This window comes from Pholis gunnellus (genome assembly GCF_910591455.1).
Source record: "Pholis gunnellus genome assembly, chromosome: 20".
NCBI classification, from domain to species: Eukaryota; Metazoa; Chordata; class Actinopteri; order Perciformes; family Pholidae; genus Pholis; species Pholis gunnellus.
In genome coordinates, this window is record NC_136547.1 from 7,346,685 (window position 1) to 7,357,718 (window position 11,034).

Here is an 11,034-nt window from a genome sequence, read left to right on the forward strand (position 1 = left end):
AAAATGTCTCAACAACTATTGGATGGATTGCATTCATGATCCCCAGAGGATGAATCTCACTGATTTTAATGATCTCCTGACTTTTCCTCCAGAACCACCAGCAGGCCAGTAATCACTGGTTCAGAGAAATGTAACAACATGGATTGGATCATAATTTTGAACTAACATTCATGGTTCCCACAGGATATATTCTACTGACTTCCACAGGATTTTGCTCTAGTGCCCAAATGAAGCTGCCATATCCGTTTTTTTAAAAACATCTCCACAACTATTGGATGGATTGCCATTTGATTTGCTACCGACATTCATGTTCCCCAGAGGATGAATACTACAGACTTAAGTGATCTTCTGACTTTTCCACTAGCGCCACCAGCAAGTCAAAGTTAAAACAATTTAACAAAGTTAAAAAGACATGAACACCATGGATTTGCTAAAATGTTTTTTTACCAATATTCATGGTTCCCAGATGATGTATTCTAATGACTTTAAGTGTTAATTTGAATGTGAACGTGGTAAACATTACACCTGCTAAAAATAAACATGCTACGATGTAATTGTGAGCATATCAGTGTACTTATATGACCATTCAACTTAAAGCTCAGCTGTGCCAGAGTACAGTAATAGCCTCTAGCGTCACTGCAGACTCTTCGTCCTGTTACCATAGAGGAGGCTGAAGAGTTCATTCAGGGGCTCATCTCTCAATGTGAAGCAGACAGTCAGAACATGCCTCCTTTCTGGCCTCTCCTCCTCCTCTTTATCATCCTCCCATGTCTGTTTACCCAAAAATCCCTCCAGGCTGTCATTAGAACAAGATAAGCAACCACAACACGCATGCAAGGACACATCATTTCGCATATATTAGGGAGAGAACATCAGCCTTCGAAATATCTTATCTGAACACAAACACACGCGCCAACAAAAGACGCCAACTGCTGCATGCAACAGGGTCCGATCCGCCCTCGAACGACCCTAGTTATTCAATGACAAAGTCTCTCAAAAGGGAACGATTTTAAACCTGCTGACAGAGGTGTCTGCTCGCCGGAGGTAAACACACCTCTGTGGCTGAAGCTGAAGGCCGATCAGCGTTTATATGTCTGTAGGAAACACCCTTCAAAATTATAATCTGTCATCTCTCACGCTCAGGAAACATAATCACTGCAAGACTTCCTGAAAGCGCTGAAGAAACAGTGCAGTCTGGAGCGGTTACTAAAAGTGTAGTATCTGTGCTTCTGCTTGAAGACAATGAGCCAACATGTCATGATTAAAAGCACAAAGGAGCGCTCTCCCCAGAGGAACATCGGGCTACTTACATTTAAAGACCTTTTTCAACTAATATAAAAGTAATGAAATCATTAAATTTCCTAATAAATGTTAGAAGATATTGAACTACTAGTGAGCAATATTAAAAAAGGACACAAGGAAACTAATAAAGGCCATGGAGTCAATACCAAGTAACTTAACGTCCAATTCTAGATTCATAGAAGTCGATATATAATATGAAGAAAGATTTAACTACACAATAAACAAAAGAAAAGTTTTATATTCTGTTTTTAACTCTAACACTTACATTTAACCCCCTAAGAATTGTATATACACTTTAATAAATGTAGTTATAAGCAAATATAAGGAACATTTTAAATGTTCATTTATGTAAACGTTCGTCAGCAGTTATAACTTCTCAGACTTATTAAAAACAGTTTGAAAGACAGCACTTAAATTAAAGCAGTCTTTTATTCCACAAATACACAAGTGTGACACACAACCAGACAGTGAGCGGCCAAGAGAGTGAAGATGAAACGTACACTTAAGACTAATCGTTAGAAAAGGTTCAAAGAGGAAGTCCTTTTCCCAACACAGCGGAGCAAATCTGTTTCACTTCCAAATGAGACGTCCGCCTTTAAACATTTGTTCGATATTACTAAATGTCGGCGGAGTCATCTTCATTAACTAATTAATGCACACACTTATAAGAAGCTAGTTTCTATCACATGAATATTAGGTAGTACATCTTTCCAACCGGTGATATATGTCGTAGAAATCCGAGGTGTTGCCATGCATTTGCCAATAAATGTAATCTCTTTGCTGCTCTTCTCTGACCAGTCTAATCTACATGAGCATCTCACTGCAGCACACTGAGGCCGAGACAAACAGGAAAATATGGCATCTTTGTTAACAACTACAAGACGGCTTTCCCTCAAACTGTCAACACGTCACAGGTATTAACATTTGGAAAGGATGTGCAGCCTTTGCAAACAGTCACAGGACAGTGCTTTGCGGTAAGTGCATTATTCATTTCTAGATGTGCTTTGTGAGTAAATATGGCGGCAACAAGGTGGAAGAAGGTTGGTTATTGTTTTGGTCCAGTAAAGCCTTAAAGGCAGAGTGATGTTCTGCTCGGGCAGCACTGCTGGGTAATGCAGTCTGCTCCCTGTAATGTTCACAGTTAGATGGTCCACGCGTGTCAAAACGCATCCTGAAGAGAACAACTGTCAGTCAACACGGGGGATTACTCATTTCGTTTTTTTTGGTCTCGCCCGGGCAGCTCACCGCTGTGGCTACCGCGCCGTGACCATCCACAGGCCCAGCGCCACGTTGGCTGCCAGCAGGGCGCTGCCCCCCAGCAGCAGGAAGAAACCAATCAGCTCGCGCTTTTGGCGGTCCGTTACCACCGTAACCAGCGTGGCCTCCAGCAGGGCGTTCAGCATCCACTGACCGTCGAGAGCGAAGCACGGCACGGAGTTCACCACGGCTAACGCGCCGGAGAGGGACACCACATATCTGAGAGACGGGAGGGTTAAGGAAGGTACTACTGGATGAAGTTCATCCTTCATCTCTGACACGTCCCACACACAAAAACAGAAACTGTATCTTTAAACAACTAAATCTTGGTATTTAAAAGCACAAAGAACCAACTCATTCTTTCTCTTACAAATAACTAGTTGAATGTTTAGACGCTGGGGGTTTTGCTGCTCCAGCTTTCACTTGGTCCGACGAGACACAAAAGAATACGCATATAAAAACAGTAACGGCAGAGAATGCAGCAGTACAGCAATCAGAAAAGTCCACATCTATGCAGCGAAGGGTTAAATCTCTGCTCTGAGTAGCAGCAATCAGACTTGTGAAAGTTCATCGGGTCTGTTGACTGTGGAGCAAAATGATGAGATGTTAAAAAAGGGACTTTCATGTAGAAATAACAGACACCAGCCTATGTTCATCTTAAAGCTTTAGCACCAGTTTGAAGGGTAAAATATTCATCATTCAGACAGAACAGATGGTGCTCTGCCAACCAAGGACTTGCATTACCCTTCTATCCTTTAAAAAGTAACGTTGTTTGTTCCAATGTTGAGTAAGTCAACCCCTCTTACATCCATCAGCTCCTTCTGCCCTCTTAAACATGGAAAGGATACTTGCAGAAGGTCTCCAAGAAGACGGGCAGATCCAGGTGGAGGAAACCGAAGCGCGGGATGAAGTTGGTCAGACTCACTGTGGAAAGACAAACACGTCGTCATAGAACGAGCTGATCCATTCAACACTCAAGACAACAAGCCTCTTCCTGCCCCTTTAATGCAAGACACTTAACCACCGGAGAGTCAGCTCAACACTGTAAACACCAATTATACCAAGCTGGTGTCTCCTTCTCTGAAAAAGTATCGTGACAAACAAACGTACCGGCGTACTGCAGGTGCGGCGGATACCCCACGAACAGCATGTGCGTGTTGGGCGGGTGTGTGACGCGGATGAGGCGCGTCTGGTTCTCCAGAGACGGGGTGACGCAAATGCTGGCGGCGTGGGTGTGGCCGTCGACGGCGTGGAAGTGCCCGTCGGCGGCGTGGAAGTGCCCGTCGGCGGCGTGGGCGTGCCCGTCGACGCAGTCGCCGTCGGTGCGACACACCTTCGTCCCCGACACCATCTTACGCACCGGCATGCAGGCGTACTGCAGCCACAGGGGGGCACAGAAGGAAAGCATGAGAGGAGTCAGCGGGAAGTTAGTTTAAGGAGTTACAACTACTTCTTGCATGTCTTTTTACTGTCCTCTAGTATTAAGATGCTATGTTTATCTTTTAACACTATAATGTTGAAATCATTATTCTCATGTAGTAGCAAACACCTAAAATGGGAAGAAAAGGGAAGTGAATTGAATAAAGGAAGAAATATAAATATGTTTGACCGTCTGGTTGGAAACCTGCTCACATGATGAAGCCGTCACAAAATGTCCCAGCCTGTCTGAATGTGTGTGTGTGTGTGTGTGTGTGTGTGTGTCACCTCTCTCTCTCTGCTGTTCTTGCCCGGAGGCCTCATGTAAGAGAAACAGAGGTCTGTCAGGCTGTTGTTGCTGCAGCAGTCCATCGTTCCATCCAAACGCTTGAAAGCTAAGAAATAGGAAAGAATAAAAAAGGGGATGAATGGAGGCTGCAAACTAAAAGATGGATGTTTGTCAGCTGGTGAATGCACTCGTACGAGATGATTAGACAAGGACAGAGTATCACACACTTCATGACATAAGTGACCAGCTCTGGCTGTGAACTCACACAAACCAACTGTTTGATTATTAATATGCACATTAAAGTAGAGTTACTTTTATATTGTCTTGAAGTATAATAAATGCCGTCTTTAATTCTATCCTTTGGTTAAGATGCAACAAACACTCATTTTCCTTTATTGATTATTCTGCAAATGATCATTTTCATTAATCGTTTGGTGTATAAAATGTTTAAAAAAATAGTAAAAAGGTGCGTCCAACCAACCAAAGCCTAAAGTTGTTTGACGTATATGATGAAGAAAAACAGCAAGCTGAAAGCAGAAATAAATATTTGGCTTTTTTGCTGGAAAAAATGATTATCAATGAATCACTAAAGCTCTCCGTGACATGAGGGTGTTTGGATACAGATGAAAGTCTGCCACTGGAATAGCTGAGGACCAGAGAAGCAACAGGAGCTCTGATTGGCCAGCTGTTGAGCTCTGACCTCACACATGACTCCAGCTTACAGCTGGCCAATCACAGCTCCCGCTGCTGCTCTGTGGGTTTGACCCGATTCAACTCACAAACTATACGTTAAAGCAAGAGACAAGTTATATTTATTACAGTGAGATGTCATTGAATTAATAAAATCAAAGTCTCTACTGCCGACTCTTGACTGAATCACGCTCGTCTTGTTTGTACTTTGACAGAACCGTCGGGTTGCCATCGCTGCACGAACTGCACACTCACCTCGACCGTGAGCCCAGCTGGGCTGCAGGCTGGCACTGGGGACACAGTATCCAGTCTGTGGGGTGTGAGAGAGGTGAGACAGGCAGCTGCTCCAGTCCTCCACTCCCCTGACAGGACAGTCCTCCAGCCCGGTCACTATGTCCCCGACGGCCAGACCCCGGGGACCGTCAGCTGCAGAGCCCTGCTCCAAAGACACAGGCAGATGTAGAAACGAGTTATAGGGACACACTTTGAGGGTTTTATGAATGTGTAGGGAGCACATGACATAAATAAAAGGTTATTAATTACTGTGACATCGGAAAACTACGTCACTAAGTAATGATTTTACATTTTGCGTGACCCCGCTAGGTTCAACATTTAGATAAAAGGATTCACACATTTTAAATCCTGCTGCACTGACCTGGACGACCTCGGTGACCAGCGCCCCGCCGCCGGTGGAGTACACAGGAAACAGTAAGAAGGGCAACAGGAAGAGGAAGGCTAACGCTGCCACACACAGGACAAAGTTGTGCCACACTCCTGGAGAAAGAAAACAGATACATTTAAATTCTCTTGTTATTGAAAGATTATTATTCCGGAACTGTCCAAAGCACAAAACAAAAGGATTTAAACTCGTCAAATATAACCGTGAAAATTGTTCTCCACATATAGGATGTCGTGGCAAAACAGTAGCCGCTGCTCACTAAAAACATCGGTCGATACCGTGCAGAAGCACACATTCATCCTCATGAGGAAATGTCTCATAGCTTAGATCTTATTTCCTCAAACATACAAAACATGCAAAGCCATTACTCAAACATGGCGACAGCATGGAGGCATCAAGCAACAGGCTACACAACGTCAGAAAGATAAGAGCTGAGTACAGCCTGAGGAAATGTGCTTCTCTTGGGGAAATCTTGCTTTATAAGATTTGCATTTCAGACCTAAAGGGTGCATTTATATAATCCATATTGACTTTAAACAGTAAACAAACTATTAAAGCTGCACCAACTCTCTCTCCAGGAATAAATAATAAACATGTTCAGAGAGAGAGAACCCCCTCCTGCGCACCGAGAGAGACGGGAAAATAAACACAGCATGCCGTTATGTCACCACTCCCCCGATGGGAATAGCATCCGTCCCTCTCTGCTGCGTCAGACCACTCCATCGGACGTCTCAGTTTGGTGCCTGCAGTCACCAGAGTGATCTTCTTGTCACATTGAGGAAAAGAAAAGCCGGGAGGACTTTGCGTCGCGTTAAGAGATGCAGATGGTTTCACAGAAGCACAGAGAACCATCTTGTGTTGTTCAGCTCATGTTGCGTTTTCATTAAAGCGCTGGACAGCGGATTGACACGACTGAAGTGAAGATTATTAAACTATTTTACTGCGATTTTGATTTCAAACAGTTGGAGGAACATTGGAGGTATAATCCTTGTTTGTATGTATAGAATAATAATCACAAGAGTACATTCAAACTGATATAAATCAGTGCGAACCCTTTATAAAGCGTCATGTCAGCTTAAATTAGCATGCTATACTAGGGCTGCATGTACTGCAAACGCGTTAGCTTTATAGCATTAGCTCATTAGCACTAATGCAAAGACAGTACGACTTTTCATTTGTTAGAATCTGTCAGAGAAAGAGAGAAGCACTTTCTCTCGCTGATCTTTTAACTCTTGATGGAGCTTACATAATATTGTCTTTGCAATAATTTGACTCATATGAGCATTTTTTCTGCCCTTTTGACTGATTTCTAATCAAACACTCTTCTTGACCGGACTGCACTGAACATAATCTGCCTCCTACGGTGGCCCGTATGGGACATCAGACACACTCATGCGTGAATAACCGCCAGCTCCACCAATCAGTTTATTAATATCTAATTCCCTTAATTGCAGAGTGAAATGATTTGATGTGAAGCAGCTGTCTGGCGTTCAGAAACAAAATGATCTCAGGGCGACCTTCACGGGGCAAAAACATTGAACAAAATGCCTGTAATAACTGTGATTAATAGCTGTGATCACATTAGCCGGCACAACAATCATCCCTGCCATAAGGAGCGATCAAAAACGTCCCTGGATGAAACGTCTTACCGGCACAGAAGATGCGGAGCTGCTGAGTGGGCGATATGATGCTGAGGTGCGTGGTGAAGAGGTCCACGAACGCCCCGGGATAAACCACGAACACGAATATGCCGAAGCCGTTAACTCGGACTTGCTCCCTGCCGGGGAGAGAAAGACAAAACGTCTCGCTACGAGTGATGGGATCCGACATGAACACATCCGTCCTTTAGAGGTCTCTGTGTGTAACTTTGTTGCTTATTAAATCCGGACTATTTAATGTTTGACGCCACATTTTTAAAGTCTGTACACATCAGATGCTAAAAGATAAAAGGTCCAGTTAAATGAGCCATATGCTCAGAATCAAACACAGATATTTAGAAATGTTCAGTAAAGCACCAACATAAAGGACAGATTGATATCAAACCAGGTTGAAAAATATCTCGATGTAAGCAGAAAATATCTAGTGTGTGTGTGTGTGTGTGTGTGTGTATGTATTTTGTATTTTACCTCAGTGCTGCCACAGCGTGGCCCAGCTCATGTATAACTCCGCTGAGCAGCAGGGCGGTGAAGAAATAGGCCAGCTGACTGGTGGGCAGATTGACACCAGGGATCTAAAGACCGAAAAAAAAAAGAGAAGAAGAACAAAACTGTGACTGACACACAAACACCAACAGTCAGAGTCAAAAACAACAACTTCTCGCCTCTTTGATCTGATTTTTATGTGCATTTGAATCCCTTTGTAGGACATTTAATTAAACTACGACGTTCTGTATCTGCACTGCACACGGGGCAAACATTGACATCACAAAGACGTCTTTAATCTTCCTCCCCACTCTTCACATTAATTGTTTCATGTTTCGCTGAAGCTGAGCTTTTCTGTGCGGTCTGCATTTTGCTCCTCCGCTGGCCGTGCGGTGCTTTTCCTCCCCCGGGCTGAACACTCGGTTATAAATGGCCGACTAATGGCCTCCCATGAATCACCTGCCGCGGTCCACTGGGGGACGGCGCTCGCGTTAATGCGTGGCTATTTGACACCTCACTTAATAAAAAAAAAAGTGAACAGGAGAAAAAATGCTAAATACGTGCCCTTCTCATAATTGGGGGCGTCGTTTCGCCCCCTCATTTGAATATCGCAGGCTTGGTGTGAACGTTCAAGGACATTAATGCTCCGAACAGTTGATCTGTGGACCCGGCTCGCTGACAACAGAGAGAAACAACGACCGGTTTGGGTGCGTACTCACCACCACCTGCAGGGCCTGCTGACCCCCCATCCGAGGGTTGTCCGAGGTCATCTGAGCGAGCGTCTGCTGCAGCGTCCTTGTCAGCAGCACAACCGAGCCCACCATGGCAACGACACCGAACACCAGACCACTGCTGAACCTGGAAGACATAAATGAAGATTAAACGGAGCAATCTTCTCCATTTGGCCAGACTAACTGACAGTAATTGATTATACTACATTCGTAATGTAAGTGGATGTACATCAAGTCAAAGCTGCAGGACTGAAATGATATTTAGCAATTTAGCCTTTTGACCAGACAAGAAGATAACACAGTTTACAAATGTCTCAATCTCCTTCAGAACAAGTTGTTTTTTTGGCACATGCTGCAGAACATGAATCATCATATTTACCAACCTGGAGATCTTCCAAAAACAACGCTGTTTACCTTTTAAGAGCGGGAACATTACAGGAACAGATCGGGTAAAGCGTGCTCACCACAGGTACTGTGCTCGGGGGTTGATGCGGGCGCAGTACGCAAACAGCCGGTTGAACATGGTGGTCTGCCATCTCACGTGGAAGGGAGACAACATCAGCCCTCGACTCGCCAGCCACGACTCGTACCTGATCCGGTGTGTCGACGACAACTGTGGGAGAAGAGTAGAGAAATGTCATCAAAGAGGGGGAAACCAAAAGTCAATGCACTTTCTTGACAGTTACAATACTCGCTGTTGTGTATTGTGTAGCCTGACATTATACTGGTAGGCTATATTTTTTGGCTTTAGTTGTGATTGACGGTTTTAGAATCCACACTTTCTCTTAAGACAAAGGACATTATTAGTCAAAGATACCAACAAAAAAATCCATCCATCCATTCTCCAGAACTGTGTACTTGTGTTTAATCTTTCACTTTGTTTCTACTTCTTCTGCCAGGTAGTACTACACGTACTTTACCCTTATAGCTGCTCTTATACTTTTGTGAATTTAGTTTCCTTAAGCGCACTTCACTTCACAATACATTTGGTACCTCTAGCGTTTGTTATAATGCTATATTTCTATTTAGAAACATAACATTTAAAAAGGTCAACTCAAGTCGTAAACACTCATTTTTGAAATGTAACTAATTTAACAGGATTGTTTTCTGGTCCGGACAGTTTTAAGCAAACAATCCAATAAAAATCCACTTATATAAAAATTATGTAATGTTTTCAGTTTACATTTATTTAAAATGTAAGCTGTGCTGCACAAGGTTTCTTTTGTGTCTCACATTTTTTAATCTAAACATACAAACCTGTGGTATTTTATATATATATATATATATATATATATATATGTAATAATGTATATTATATAAATAGCAGTAAACAGTTTCTGAAGGTGAGGATAAAGTGTGAATTACAGCCTTGAATCTCATCCTAACAGTCTCTTATGGTCCATTGTTAACACCTACTGACGACTGAAGCGGATGGACGTCCCCCTGTATGTTTGTTAGCTAGCTGACATTTTATTGAACACTCCGAACAAAGACATACAATCACCTTCAGCAGTGTGTCGGTGAGGTAGACGGTGCACCAGGCTCCCATCACACACACCAGCAGCGGCACCGGGATCATGGTGCATCAGAGGCAGACTCTCCGTGGACACAATGAACCGACCTGCACCGTCCCCATCACTCTCCGTCTCGCCTGCTCTTTGTCACGGAGCTATCCGCGGTTACGCATGTTTAAAATAATATAAACATTTTAAATTAAACGTGAAGGAGAGAGGAGATGCTCTAAGCACTAAATGGAAAAGGGCAGTCAGCACTGTGCGATCAACTTCCGGGTAGCGGTTCTTCTTCTGTCTCTTTATTTAATGTTAAATATCGATCACATAGAGCAATACCGCCACCGCGTGTTGAACTAGAGCACTCCCCTTGTAAGAAATAGGAAATAGTCAAAATGAATACACATAATTTCAGATGTCTATATTAAGCATAACCATTTGCATTCAGCCTTTATATTTATGCTATCTTAGACTTAATATTTGCCCTCTTCCAACTTTGTTTTGAAACTGCTGCACAGCAAATTCCCTCGAGATGAATAAAATGCTTTCCCATTTTATGAATATCAATAAAATCTTAAAAATGATTTAAACTTCCTGTTTACATTGTATTCTATTGTACTGATATAAAGTATTACCATTGCAGTACAAATTCAACGTAAAATACATGAAAGATGTTATGATGTACATGTCTTTGTGGAGAGAGGAATCTCTCTGGGTTGTGCATTTAAAATAGCAAGTTTGGTAAATGAAGTCGCTTTTGTATCTGTTCCAAGCAGCAAGCTGCGTCACAAAGTAAACTTCAATGGCAATTATGTATTTTATCATCACGTATTCTCTCTGTTTGTATTTTCTCTGTATTTTATTTCACAGTATATCATTACTCTCTGTTTCTGTTCCCTTCGAATGCCTCAATGGCTTCTGTGAGTCATGTGCAGCTTGACTTTACCACGAGAACCTAAAGGCAGCAGTAGCCCTTAAAATGGAGAGCAGAGTAATTGATCAGGGTTTGCGGAGCTGC

The 11,034-nt window shown here is 43.0% G+C and overlaps 1 protein-coding gene across 1 annotated transcript; it reads right to left on the minus strand.

Annotated features, from left to right (window-relative positions):
• Positions 1-1,718: 1,718 nt before the first annotated feature.
• Positions 1,719-10,296, minus strand: mbtps2 (membrane-bound transcription factor peptidase, site 2). Its single transcript, XM_079181091.1, has 11 exons — positions 10,010-10,296; positions 8,970-9,118; positions 8,494-8,632; positions 7,760-7,863; positions 7,283-7,410; positions 5,610-5,728; positions 5,210-5,390; positions 4,264-4,370; positions 3,670-3,934; positions 3,408-3,483; positions 1,719-2,778 (listed from the first exon to the last, which is right to left on the minus strand). Exons 1-11 carry the CDS (start codon positions 10,082-10,084, stop codon positions 2,556-2,558), a joined length of 1,566 nt encoding a protein of 521 aa, XP_079037217.1. The 5' UTR covers positions 10,085-10,296; the 3' UTR covers positions 1,719-2,555.
• Between the last annotated feature and the right edge of the window lie 738 nt (positions 10,297-11,034).

What these genes read in the sequence shown, in the direction of transcription:
- mbtps2 (XM_079181091.1), bottom strand. Translation starts at nt 10,084, where the DNA reads ATGATCCCGGTGCCGCTGCTGGTGTGTGTGATGGGAGCCTGGTGCACC. An exon ending in CCCCGAGCACAGTACCTGTG is followed by an intron (nt 8,633 to 8,969) that starts GTGAGCACGCTT and finishes TATGTCTTCCAG; the next exon opens with GTTCAGCAGTGGTCTGGTGT. An exon ending in AGCAGGCCCTGCAGGTGGTG is followed by an intron (nt 7,864 to 8,493) that starts GTGAGTACGCAC and finishes TTCGGTCTTTAG; the next exon opens with ATCCCTGGTGTCAATCTGCC.